This window comes from Glycine soja, chromosome 6 (assembly GCF_004193775.1).
Source record: "Glycine soja cultivar W05 chromosome 6, ASM419377v2, whole genome shotgun sequence".
In the NCBI taxonomy this organism is placed as follows: Eukaryota; Viridiplantae; Streptophyta; class Magnoliopsida; order Fabales; family Fabaceae; genus Glycine; species Glycine soja.
In genome coordinates, this window is record NC_041007.1 from 8609668 (window position 1) to 8625052 (window position 15385).

Genomic DNA, 15385 nt, shown 5'->3' on the forward strand with positions numbered 1-15385 from the left:
TTCTTTTGATGAGATCAATCCCACCTAATCAAATCAAATGTTAAACAATTTAAATGTAGAGATTGCCCACTATTGTAAAGTCACTTGCAAACGTAAGTGTCTTGTTGGGGCATGCATATATATTCAAATACATCATCAGAGATAATTAGATGCCTGTTGAATGTATGCATTTATATAAATTAGTCAGTTTCAAATAAAATAACTCATGAATTTGAATCTCCAACTGATATTTTTAACAAAATTAAAAAAACTAACATTTATCGATAAAAAAAATTAATAATATACATATATTTAAATTGTGGTCTGCAATCACAATTACGAGAGTTAAATCACGGCAGCTGTATTGCAATTACGTTAATCTCATTTTTCTACACTTTTTTACAATATCAATCATCCTAACAAAATTGCAACCTAGTTCACAACCATAATTTAAAACCATGGATATCACATATTAATATTGGGTAAACACCTACTTGTATTTCAATGCTCGGTGAGCGTATAAGTCAAATGCATATCGATGAAGGCAAAGTATTATGAATTATGATGACATACCATACTATTACATGAATTGATCATGCAGTTACTATCAATAATAACTAACAAAGCCTCTGCTTCGCCCTCGGTTCGAATTGCTACTGTCCAAGTTGCATCTCTCATCCAGATTATACAACTTGCGGGAGGATATCAATAATAATAATTAGTCTTCAATTCCTTTAATTATTTAGCCGTGCAAATCTGTTATTTCCAATTCTGATTTGTTGAGAATTATTAGGAGATTGGTAGCTTGATTCACTACATATTAGGACTGTTCACTTGTATATATATCACTGTAAACTAATATCAAATTCATGAATAAAAGTTACAAACTTATTCCTCTATAGTTACCATGGAAGGTACATAACAGTTGGATTCAGTTTCATCCGGATCCAGTAATGGAGCTGAAGTGCTTGGAGAGAACAAGGGCAACTGATTGGCATCATTCACAGCAAGCTGTGGAGGGTTTCCTCCCATGCTTGAGGAATTTGCTTCCTGGCTATAGATGAAGGTGTGTTCAGTATTTTGAGCCATGTTTGGTGTTGCAACCACAGCTCCAACCGAGTCCTGAAACTGAACAATAATATGTGTATATATATACTGTGATGCATAAAATTGGAAAACAATCCTAATGTGCACAAACAAAACACTTCTTCTTTCTTCATATTACTTATGTGGTAAAGTGCGAAGTGCATATAATAGGTTGGTTAAATTAATTTGTAGAGCTCTCAAGTATTTGACAATTTTTAATTCACTTCCTGAATTTGTATTTATTTTTTTAATCAGGTTCCTAATGCAAGGACTTAATTAAAAAAATGCAGTATTAAGGACTTAATTTAAAAATAAATACAAGTTTAAGAACTTAATTAAAACAAAAAATATAATTAAAGATTTAATAAAAGTTCAGGATATTAATTTTGGTATTATCTTTGTAACATTCTTTTTTTATTGTGTGTATATCTTATAAGAGGGAAATAGCTTACTGATCAAACAAAAGTTTGAAAAATGTGTTCATAATATTTTTTTTCTTAAAAAATAGTAGGTGATTTGTATATGAAAAGAATCAATGTGGCATACTATGAAAATCAAAAGAATCAATCTCTCATACAGTCTTAAATATGAATAGTTAAAATTTAATATTATGTGATATTTAAAAAAACTCACATTATTTATTTATTTTAACATCGATCATAAACTTTAAAAAAATGACCATAAGATGTAATAATAAATATTTATTCTTCCCTCTTTTATATAAGAAAATTATTTTCACTATTGTTAGTACTAATTACTTCTTTTTTAGACAAAATGTATACTAACTGCTTAATTAATTAACTTATAAGAAAATGGAATAGGAAAGAGGAAAATGATAGTTTTTACACTGGGTACATTGACTTGCTGCGAAAAATAAGCGGGGTTGTTCAGCAATGAAGGTGAAAAGTTGCTAATTAGGATGTCCACCTCAGTCCAATCAAATTCCATATCTAGATCTTCCATGTCCATCTCCAAGTTTATGAAAAAATACATAAAAAGGAAAAATCAGACAAAAAAACTAAGTTAATAAAATATATCTATCCTTCCATTTTTTTTCCTAAAAAGGGAGGTGCATAGCCTTATAATCATCTCGCTGAGTAATAAAGAATTTATTTATTACATAGAATTCATTAGACTAATCAATAACCAAAGAATTTAATCTTATCCTAAATATATGCGGACATTTTTGCAAAAAATTAAATGTAATAGCAATCTTCCCTTAACTATATCAAGTTGAAGCAAAGGCCATATATATACAAGTTAAAAGAAAAACGTGAATTTTCATAAAACTTTATTGAAAATTAATTCAATTTTTATTCTATTTTTATTTCATGTTTTTTAAAGCATTTTTAACTCATATTAAACTGATCACAAGTAAAATTTTAGTACGCGTTTTTCTATTATCTATGTTTTTTATTTAAATATGACACATGACACTATTTCAATAGTTATACATATATATTAAGAGCTCACCTTGAATACATTGACTCTACTAAAGTAATTCCCTAATATAAAACAAGTTATATTCGTGACCAAAATGGAGCTTATACACCTCCAAACCACCACCAGCCGAGGCTGATTTCGTGTCTCTAGAAAGCAAAAAAAATTAAGTAATGATAGTTGCTTAAATCCAAACCAGAGACTACTCACTGAGATGAGAAAGTATCCCGTAAACCATAGTTAGCGCTAGGGACAATGTGTAATAGCCACCACACCATATCATCTATTTATATAACTATAATTAAGCTCACATAACTCATAGGAGAAAAAGGCTGAACACTTTTGATTCCAATTTGTCCAAATTTCGCCATTAGTTGATATACCTATATATTTTGGAGAAAGAATGGCCTGAATGGGTGTCGTCGTACAAGAAAAAATAGGTAAAAAAATAAACATATATTTAGTGTGTGACTAGTTCATAGTGAAAAGTATCAGGACTAATATTTTGCTTTCTGTCAAATGTGATTTTAATAAAAATACAGATGTTGAGTTATTGTCAGGTAAAATTAATCTTACCTCTAAATCTTAATTTAACTAAAAGTGAAAAAAATATTTTTGTTAGGTTGAAAAAATTATACTTAGAGTAGTGGATTTGGTTTCATTGTGAGAATAATGAAAATTGATTTTGAGTTCAATCTAATTAACTTGATTTTGTCAAAATAAAGATATTTGTATGTTGTCAGGTAAATTTGATTATGCCTAAAAACCTCAATTTGATTAGAAGTATAGATAAAAAAATACCAAAAAAAGTAGCTTTTGCATTGAATTAAAAAATTTACACCGACTGTTGTAGCAAAATTGCTTTTGGCTAGGAGATGAAAGCATCCAAACAATAATTACTTCACTTAAAAATTAATTTTACAAAATCAATTTTATTCAAAATCAATTTTATAAACATTCATCCAAACAAAACTTTATATTTTTTTAAAAATGCATTTAGAGTTAAAAGAAACCCAAAAAAAAATCACTATGTCAAAATCAATTCGATGATTTGGTGGAGAACAGCCAAGTATCATTGTGTCACCATAAAAAAAATAATAAAAACAAACAATAAATGATATAATGTTGATGTGAGTATGAACATAAAAGAAAAACTAGTTACATTTAACGCATCATCATTTCAAACACACAATTCAATCAAAATCAATTTTACACACACATTCTCCGAAACATACACATAATTGAAAAACATACACCCAACACAAGTATATAAGTAAAAGGCAATTAGATCTTATTCATATGTCTTTTCAATGCAACAAGAACTTTTCCTTTGATGTAATTATCATGAAATTGGGACCAATGTCCCTCTCCTGTTAACCAAAGCTCAAAGGAAAAAAAATTACCTTAGTTAAGATCTTCTGGCTTAGAAAATAGATGTGTCAATTTTAATCCTGCAAATAAAAATACTAGAAAATAAGTCGAGAAATATATGTGTGGCTAAACAACAAAACATATACAAATGTGCCGATCAAAATTGATAAAATGATAATAAGACCGATCCAATCCCTTTTGAGCATATCATGTCTCTCAAGAGGGGGGGGTTGTCACCATAATTGTTGATAACAAAATAGGAATAATTAATATGGACATAAATTTCCCACCCTAAAAATCAACAAAATCAGAAGAAGTTATATTGCTTTTGTCATTAGAAGTTAGTAAAGAGGTTGGGACAACTATGAATGTAAGCTTTCCCCTCTCAATGAAAGTAAGAGAATTTAGATATCTTTATCAATAACAAAAAATTTATATGTAAAAATAAGAAGGAATCAAAAGAACTAACAAATACAAATCCAATCAACAGAAAGGAAATAACTTACAAAAAGAGACAGAAAATTAAATTTATGACTATGGGAGCTCAAGTTGCACAGAGGTTATATAATATGTGTTTGTGGGGGTGAAAGTCCTTGAATTCACTTCTTTATATAAAACAAAAGGCGCAAAACGGCCACAAGAATAAAAGGTTTAATCCAACCAATATTTCGTTCATGCAACACTTTTTAGATAACAAATTAGGAAAGATATTTTGAAATAAAAGAAGCTGCATAAAAATATGTTTTAGTTACATGACTTGGAAGAGTACATTTCAAATAAAAATAATTATTCTCTTAACTAATGTTTCAATATGTACTCACATAAGTAGTTAAAAATTTGATATAAACGCACTTATTTTATGGGTGTGGGTTCCAATATCTCTTAAGTTACTTTCTTCACCGGTGGGCAACCCTCTTCAAGGAAATGCTTTGATGCTTATAGGCTAGTTAAATAGATGTAATTGGGTGGAATTGCTCGTTGTAGGTAGACTTTTGCATGGAACTACTTGTGGTAGGAAGACTTTTTGTGGCAACTCTAGAATGTCAACTCCCAGTTCGGGTTTGTAAAGTAATCATATAGGTAAATTTTTGCTGACTACTCCAGCATGTCATTAACACTCTTCCAAGTAGTATTGGACTGACGTTTTAAACGCACGTATCTCATGATTTTACATCAAATGTTATGTTGATGTGGAAGCTAAAAATTGTTGCTTTAAAAAATTCATGTCAATTTGGGTTCATAATCGTTTCCAAAACACACTTAAACCTCGAGTCAGCAATAACATGGTAATTTTTTCTCCTAACTCATCACCTTTTGACACACCTTGTAACTAATTTTCAATTATTGTGGACTACAAGAAAACTTCCATTTAGCATGGACATTGATCCCACTATCAAGAGTCATTTAGCATGGACAGACGTTAAAAAGAATATTCTTTTAATTTATTAATTTCACAATTAAGCTTTTTTAACTCTTCATCTTACATCTTTCAAGGGCGCTTTTATTTAAAGTTATATGTATTTTTTAACAACAATTTTATTATTTAAAAATTAAATGCATATTATGTGATGTTATACACAATTTTCTTTTATATTTGGTTTATGGCTTTATCTCTTTTATATCTGAATATTAAAAATATGCTTTAAAGTTAAAGAAAATAATTTTTATCTTATTAGATTGTTCACAACCTTTTTTTGTTTATTCACAAAATATTATAAGAAAAATAAAAATCAAAAACAAAAAATAAAAAATAGTATTGTCTCCGATCAACACATGAGGACATTTGAAGCTGAACAGAATTTTGTATATACATATATATAGAATATTCATCTCAATTTTGTAGTTTAGTTTACCATTTTCCTAATTTTATATAGCGGTAAGATTTAAGTGCAGGTACATGGACAACCGGATGACTTCACAAAACTTTCCTTCATAGGATGAATTTATTTAAGGAAAAGAAACAGAGACTTAACAAAAAAGAATTTGAGAAAATTAATCTTATAATAGAAACTTGTCTGTAAATATATAATGCTGTCCTTTTATAATTTTAACAAATATAGTAAAAATTAAGAAGGTTCACAAAAGGATAAAGGGGCACTGAAAGCAATAACGGTAGTTTTGCCTTCCTTTTACTTTCATTTTCTATATTATGGAGGATTGAAAATCAAAGCAAGTTCTTGCTTGCCTGTACCTAGTTGGTGCACGTGTGAAGCTGAGCGAGGTTTCCTGTGTATCAGATTCTCACAGATAAGATGATTGTGTTCATTTGAAACGAAGAGTGAAAGACAAGACGCGTATAGTGTGTTTGTTTTTCCTTTTGGTGTATTCCATTTTGGAAAGAAAACGAATTAAAGGAATAGAATGAAAGAGAAAGAATTAAACAAATAATAAAAATGAAATGATTTTCTACAATATTTGAAAGGATAAAAATAAAATATGTATAAAAATAATATAAATATTCCTAATAAAAATATATTTGAGTAAGGATATTTTTTGTCATTTAATATATAAAATAATATTTTTACTTGTTTCTCTCCTCATTCTAGAAGGAATACTTCTAGAATACTAAACATGTGAGATTCACTTACTTTTTATTCTTCCTCTCAAAATTAAATGACCAAATAATTGTAAAAAAAAAAAAGAAAGGAAACCAAACAATGAAAGGAAGACTATTTTCCTATCCTTCCTTCTATTTTATAATGTACCAAACTTAATTATTTAATTTTAAGAACTTTTTTTTACAGAAATTTTTACGCACTGTTTAAAAAAATATTTTTTTAAATAATCTGAAATTAATATTAATATAATTTTTAAGGTAATTATTATAAATTTAATATATATTATGTATAATAATTTGTAATTAGACAACAATATAAAATATTTTACAATATTAATACATAAATTATTTAATCGATTACGAAAATTCTAATGCACTAATTAAAATAAATATGATTAAAAGATTTACTACTTGCACTCAAATAAAATCCATTAAAAGTTACTATTTGAGATGTGTGCACCAATACAACGAGGAATTGTTGAGAGAGAGAAATGGATACTTTATTGCATATAGAGATTAGCGGAGCGGACACTTTATTACAAAATAAAGAAGTGTGAACTTTATTTAAGAGAGAGAAAACAATGCAATGACAAACCTGATTGTCATAAACAGAATTCATTAAGTGCTACTAATAATGCCCCAGTGCAATGAAGTACTATAGACAGAGATAAGTGTGTATTGAGTAAGTGAATACTCTATTGCCAATAGAGAAACTGATACCATATTGTAGAGAGAGAAATTGGTGTAGTAAAGGAAGTGAATACTTTATTGCACATCTTAGAGAAAGAGATATTTTATCCTAGAGGGAGAAATTAAATAAGTACAGTAGAAAAAGTTAAGATACATAGATATAAAAGGAAAAGGTCTTATAATTTCGTTAAAAAAATAGAAAATTTATTAATTTTCCTGATTAGTGTACGAACAAACCTTATTCTTCCTCCTCTAAAATCAAATATAAGGAAAATTAATCAACTATTATGTTCTAGATTAATTACTTTTACTTCTTAAAAATTTAACATTTTATCTTCATCTCTAAAATTCAACTATTTGACTGTACCCAAAAATCTATTATTTATATTATCAAATGAATGGCTTTTAAATTTATCTTTGTATAATAAATTGACGTACTTTTTTAATTAAAAAGTATCTTATCTTTTTTTTTTCTTTTAAACAATGATATGCCACTCTTTTTATTTTAAGGTTAAATGCAATTGAATTAATCAAATATATATTTTATCATACTAAAATTTTTTATTTTAATAAAAAATTCTAAGATTCTACATAAATATACACATTATTGTTTCATAATTTTAAATATATTTACAAATTTATGTATATTATTCAATTTGAAATTTTAATACAATACTTATTAGTAAATTGGTTTATGGATATTACTCACCACTGTGAGCACTGGTTAAGGAATTTAAAATAATTTTTTTCTTCCTCTGAATTTACATTGAAAATGTATTGAAAATCATAATAGATGTGCATTAATTCCAACTTTGAATGTGTTTTTTTATTCCTTAAGAAGTGTTCTTAGGATTTTCCTTAGTTCCTGTAAAAAAAAAAGCATTTGCCTTAATTTAACCCATAGGAATAATTTTAAAAAAATTAAAAAATAATTAATTTAGTTAATAACATTAAATTTATCCTAAATTTTTTATGTTTTTTTATTAATTTTTTGATTTGGTTTTTCTTATAGTTACGGAAAATATTAATGAGACATAATATTGTTTCCACATATTTTTACTTGTTTAAATTCTTTTAATCTCATTCATCATTAATATATTTATTGTTTTAATTTTTATTGGTTATACATGTAAATAATCAAAATATGTCTTCCAAAATGTTATTTATTAGGAGACAAATGTATTTTCACTATATACCACGAAAATAAGTTTATGCTGAGTATCTCAACAGCTCTTGTTCAGGTGCACAACGGAAATGCACTTTTGTACTTAAATTGTGTGTTCATCTCAATGGAAATGTATTTTTGTCGAATTTAATTTTGTAAGAAAAATGAAAAGTAGAAGGTTAACTTAACAAAAATGACAGTGATAATAGCAACTCTCGGTAGATTTTCTCTCATTGGGTCAACGAGGAATGGAGGATCAAAACTCTCGTTGGGCTTTGCAATTTCAACACTATTGCAATTGGTTTTTTTTTTTTGTTCAATACAACTTTTTCTGCAAATATTTATAAGAAAAAAAAATAATTTACATCATTCCCCGAAATAAGTATCATTCTAAATTATTTTATACAAATTTTAAAAAATAAATAAATTTTAAAAAATAATTTTACAAAATTAACCTTAATATTATATTAAAAATCTAAAATGACACTTATTAGAAATATTAATAAAAAAATAATTATTATATGTTGAAAATCAAATGTTGACACTTTTTTGGAATAATTCCTTTTCTAAATATGATACTTTTTTTGAATAAAAAAAGTACTAAAATTAATTTATAAATGAGAGATGTTCAACTCAATTAATTGAGTAATATGCATAATTTATCATAAACTTATATCAAAATCATTTTTTTGACAGAAAATTTAATTTAAGTTTATAAAAGATTATTTATTGCAAAAAAATTTACTGTTTACATATATAATTACATTATAAATTTTTTACACAAATAATATATTAAAAATATCTTTTTCAATAAAAAAAAAAACCAATTTTGTTGGTGAAATTGTCAATCACTCACCTATTGTTATTTTTGTTCCTAACATAAATAAAATTTAAAAAAATTAACAATTATAATTCGTCACTTATTTTAGTCCCGCAATTAAGTAAAGTCTGTTTCTTTTAAAGAAAATACTATCATGGCACTTGATTGATAATGTGGCATGTGGATGCTGCCTAACACACATGTAAATGTCATGTGACATATCCATGGATGTTTCAAACTATAATTTAATAGATTTTTTCTTTTAGTTTTGCTAATTCTCATTGTTATGGAAGTGTTATATATATAAATTCTTAAGATCATATTTAATTTTTATGGATAAAAAGAAATTTTCACTGTTAATATAATAATGATTGATAATTTCATAGTATTTGATTGATTTTTATAAACTGATTGTCATTATTATTATTTTTATCTATTTTCTCTCCTTTTATTTTCTTACGGTCAAACACATTTATTCAAATGTAAATCTAAACTTAAACGGACTAATATCACAATGTATACGACTGTATGGGAAAGAGGGAAAGCTTAGTCAAAGGATTGGTTTCTTTCCACTCCGTCCCTGGCGCTGAAAGGTGTAACACCAGACCACACATCACTTCAATGCTCAGACCACAGCAATGCAGAAATGTTAGTGATGGCATCAGAATATTCATTAATGAAAAAGCTTTCCTCGAAATTCATATCAACATGTCAAATCCATGCACGTGAAACAAATTTCACAATAGAAATCTTTTAATAAAAAAAATTTAATGTATAAACCAGTGCCTAAATAATTTGATTAATTATAAATATATTTGAATAAACGAATTAATGAGCAAAACAAAAGAAGTAATTTGCTCGAAAAATGATATAAAAGAGAGAGAGAGAGAGGAGGACAAAAAGAATGGATAGATGCAGAGTGTTGGTAGCCAACTCAAAAATGTACCAAGTAAGAAGCAGGTAGCAGAGGGGGCAGTGGGAATACATTAATGGCATGAATCCGTGTGCACGCAATTGCTAACCAACATACTGAATCACTGACACTGTCTCATCTCATTTCATCTCATGGTCCTCACCATCTCCTTCCCTTCCTTCCTTTTTGTCCCCCTCCCTTCCTCTCAACATTTCTCTTGTTCATTTACCCACCACAAAAACCACAAGTGATAAAATCATAATCCTAATAACCCTAAAGTACGTACGCCAATAAATATTCAAGGGAAAATACTAACGACTCTTTTTATTAATTGTAGCAGCAGAGAGCACATGCAATAATATGTATTTGAGTTGTGGAAAATAAGAAAATGAATGGAGGATGCTTGCATGGTTGAGAGAGGAGGAAGAAGAGGCGACGGTTGAGGAGGGGAGCTTAAGGTTTTGTCAGTTGGAAATGAGAATGAGTGAGTAAAACAGCAAAAGTTACAACAAGGAAGGTAATTAGCGGTATGTCAATCAAAACGACAGTGCCGCAGGTGATGGAGAAGAACTCGGACGAAATACTGTCTCTGACCCAGAAACAAGTGCTACTAGCACCTATTATTATTCAATTACAACTGTCCATTGCGTAATGGTGGAAAGGAAAGTGGGATCATTGTCATTGCGTTGCGCCACTGGAACGCGCACGCCACACACCAATCTTCATCAATGCAATGCACCCTCAACCTCAATCACCCAATAACTGCACCTTCCTCTTGATTACTTTACCCGGTACTACTAATTTATATATGCTTTTCATGATTTTATTGCATTTATATTTTATACATTCTGACAATAGAATTAACCTTGTTTCGATCAAAATCAATTTACTTCACACATTACATTTTATTGTATTTTATCAGCAAAAGATATTCATTGATTAATGACACAACAATCCATACACAAAAGGAGAGGAAATAAAAAAGAATTCATCCTATAGCTCCTTGGTTATTTCTTATTTTTGTTTCTTATATAACCAAGGATACAATCTACCACCTACCATAATTTGATTTCACAAGTTTAATTTATGTACTCCAAAGAAAAAAAAAATCAATAGCGGGTTTGGATTCATGCTATATGATTTCAAATTACATTAAATATCAATTAATATAATTTTAGGTAAATATTCATAATTTGATTTCCTATCAAAAAATTGATCGAGTTAAAATAACTTTAAGTAGATTTTGTATTGATTAATTGTTTTCTAATAATTGTTTTTAGAGTAAAAATATTCAAACATAAATTACATCATTTTACAATTAATTTTAATTAAAATAAATTTCATTCAAAATTAATTTAACATTTCTCACACTACTTTTGTAACTAGCAAAAAATTATCTCCAACCATCTAAAATTATCATTCTTTTATCTTTATTGGAATATTTTATATTTTTAATCACTTATGATTTATCACTTTCAGGCTATCGTCTTTTTTCTTTATTTTTAAATTGAATTTTAATAGTTTGTTAATCTTATATGAAAATTTAAACTAGTTGTTATAAATCTATAAAAAAAGATAACTTATATATTACAAAATATTTATTTATCATGAATTTTAACCATATATAATGTAGTTTATATATTAAAATAAGTATTTATAATGAATTTTAATTAATAAAAACTAATATTTGTTCTATGCAATATACATACTAAAATAGTAGTTACAGAATAATTTTTTTAAAAATCAAAACATAACAGGCAACTTTTTTAGGTCAAAAGGTTAGAAGTTAAAGTATTTTTTATTGCTTTTTATTAAAATTATTAATTAAGGTTAAACTAAATTTAGAATATATTATACATAATTACATGCACTTGATTTTTATTAATTATAATCTTTACTGTTAATTTTTAACAAATAACTGTAATTACATTTGTCCTAAAAAATACATCATCCTTTTTTAATAGCCGAAATTCGGATATCCGTACCCATAATTTTGCGATGCAATTGAAGATACGGTTCAAGAATAAGCTTTTATAACCCTAAAAAGAAAAAGGTTTTATTTCCATTATTTTCAATTATTTCAATTACTCAGCAGTACTATATACATATACTACTTCGAAGTTGCCATCAAAAAATCTAACACGTGATAATCGAAAAGAAGAATCGACCTTCCCTCCCTCTTTAAAGTGATTAATATATAATCCAGGTGTGAATATATATATATATATATATATATATATATATATATATATATATATATATATATATATATATATATATATATTCTCTAATCTCCCATGTGAAAAAAAAAATCCTAAATGTATTATGTGTAAATTTTATTCATTAAAAAGTTAATGCAAATAAATTATTGTTTTTAAAATAATTTGAAGGAAATATTCTCTAATTCAGTCGTGATATACTACAAAATCTATGCCACACAGCCAATATCTTAAAAATCGAGTATTAATCATATGTTCCTAAAAAAGGGTGACGATAAATGATACAGTAGGATCCAAATTAAACTACGAATTAATTAAAATTTGAAAAGGAAAAATATATTTAAAGATAATTATCAATTTAATTTAATAAAAGGTGAAGTGCGTGGCACTGTTAGCGGGTAAGTCGGGGTCGTGGGATGCTGCAGCAGCAAAACAAAATCTGAAAAATAAAATGGGATAGCCAAAGCCAACATCATCATCTCCTCTAACCATGGAACTTTCTGGATCTCTCTCTCTCTCTCTCTAAAGCGGTGTGTTTTGTTTTGTCCACAACATTTTGTAACTATTAATCACAGTGTGAAGAGTGGAAAGTAATAATTTATTTATTAATTACAGTAAGTAATAATGTCGTCGTCGTCGAATTCGCCATGTGCGGCGTGCAAGATTCAACGTCGGAAGTGCACGCAGGAGTGTGTTTTCGCGCCGTATTTTCCGCCGGACAACCCGCAGCGGTTCGCTTACGTGCATAAGGTGTTCGGGGCAAGTAACGTGGCCAAGCTTCTCAACGAGCTTAACGCGGCGCAACGCGAAGACGCGGTTAAGTCATTAGCATACGAGGCAGAAGCGCGTTTGCGGGACCCAGTGTATGGCTGCGTGGGCCTCATCTCCATACTCCAGCACAGGCTCAAACAGCTTCAGAATGAACTCCACCACGCCAAGAAAGAACTTGCTTCTCACATCGGATCCCACACCATGCTGCCTCCAGCACCTTCCCTACTACCGCCGGAGCAGCAGCCACGCACTTTTTCGCTTTTTCCTTTCAAACCCGCGTCCACTCATCAGCATGATCTTTTCGGCTTCCACGACGACGGTGGCGCATCTTCGGCTTCCCACGCCGGCGGATTCAACAACCACCTCGCCGCCGTATTCTCGCCTTCCCCTGCCGTTGATCACGCCTTTTCTCACGCGCCGATGCAGTCTCTTACTCTTCCGCATCACCAACACCTAATGCGCTCCCCGATGCAACCCAAGCCTCAAACCGACCCAGGTTGGAACACTGTTCCTTTTTTCTTATTAATTCCCTACTTTGTAATAGTTACTAAATTAACAACTTTTATTTAAGTTATTTTATTTCATTATTGTTTCATTATGAATTTCTTAGTTTTTAACACTAACATTTGGAATGGTGAGTTTTAAGGGTTTGTTCAAAGGTATAGTGTCTCCTTCGTTATGAAGATTAACATTAATCGTAACATCATAACACAACGGTTACACTGATTTATTTTGTTTATCCATGCTCATAGCGGAAAAATTAAAAATGTATGTGTAACAAAATTTGGAGTATTAGGAACGTAAAATTATTTTGTAATTTAACAAAACATCTTAAAAAGAAAACTGCTTGCTTTTTTTTCCTAGTGCTTGTTTATTTTGTAACGAGGGAAATAGGTTGTGTGAATAGAGAGAATATATTAAGGACGTAAAATTATGGCTTGACCAAGAATGGGATTCAAATGGGAATTAGTCCAAGTTGTTTCATTGGGATTAAAAATAGAATCTTGGTTTGTATGCTCAGAGTGCTTTTCCTTATTCAATTTTCCTTTTTTTGGACTTGCTGTGATGGTTTTGCTGCACCGAATCAAGGAAGGGTTGGTTGGTGTCTTCATCTCTTTCGCACGGAGAGTGAGAGACTATAACAAAACAGACATGTGAAAACTGTTTCTTTTTGCTGGATTAGACGACCGGACATGAATGAATATGGATTTTTATATGCTTTTAGGTTCAAATGGTTTGTGTGTTAAAATATCCAAATGTTCAGCAATGTCATCATAAATAATCAACCCTTTCTAAAATATTTATTTTGTTAACTTCTGCAGCTTAGTTCTTCTCAATTGGAGGCAAATGGGTGTAAAGGAGGAAGGGAGAGACAAACTTGCAGAAAGAGGATGAAAGGTGGGGGAGACAGATAAGGGAAGGGGATATGAGACTGACTAATCCTCCATTGTTTTTTGGGTTTGAACTTTTTGATGATTTTCTAGGTAGATGCATTTTAGAAAGTAGGATCTGAATTGATGTTAGAGATCGAACGGGTTTTCTGGTAGAGAGCAATGGTACTTCCTTCATCCATTTTAAAAGAGTAACATACAAGAACACTCTTCCACTCTAAATAATTTATTAGTAATATTTTTTTTATATAGTTTTCCTATCATTTTACATCTCCTAGAATTAGAGTAAGTGCAAAGAAAAAAATTACATGATGGTGCAATTATATCCCACGAATGCAGGCAATGTTAAAAATAATATTTTTTTATGGTCTAGATTTATCGGTTCTTTATATTCAAGAAAAAAAATTGTCATGCACTAAGATTGAGTTGTCATTAAAAAACAATTACATGCATGCAAGTTTATTAATTTTTATAAAATTATTTTAAAAGTTATACAAATTAATTTGTGAGGAAGGATGTTGTTACTCTTAAATTTTATATACAAATTTTAGAGAATCTTCATCTCATGCATTTTTATCTTCTATCTTTTTTTTGTTATTTTAAATAGGTTTGTGGTGTTTACACATCTTTTTATTGTAAAAGAAAATGTGAAATTAAAACTCAAAGCATTTTTAAAGTTAAAGCCTTCTATCGTAGTACCTTTCTTCTCATCCTTATACTATAGTTGCTAGCTAATATTCAGGTAGGATAGCATTAATTTTATGAGTGATTTTAATTCCTTAATTCGGCGGAGAAAATAAAGTTCATGTTTTTAAAAGTTTAATTGTACGAGTGATTTTAATTCCTTAATTTGTTTCCACCAATTAGGTCTCTATTTAAAATTAATCAAATATTGCTTCTTTACTTATTTTCTTTTATCTAAGTCTCTTAGGACCCATTCAGCTTGCTAAAATGTCTTCTATTTCAATTCTAAATATAACATT

General features: G+C 28.8%; 1 protein-coding gene across 1 annotated transcript; it reads left to right on the forward strand.

Annotated features, from left to right (window-relative positions):
• The first annotated feature begins 12757 nt into the window (after window positions 1–12757).
• On the forward strand, window positions 12758–14624 carry LOC114414007 (LOB domain-containing protein 36-like). The gene is made up of 2 exons (XM_028378386.1): window positions 12758–13507; window positions 14334–14624. The coding sequence occupies exons 1-2, from the start codon at window positions 12865–12867 to the stop codon at window positions 14336–14338; spliced, it is 648 nt and encodes a 215-aa protein (XP_028234187.1). The 5' UTR covers window positions 12758–12864; the 3' UTR covers window positions 14339–14624.
• Window positions 14625–15385: the final 761 nt, after the last annotated feature.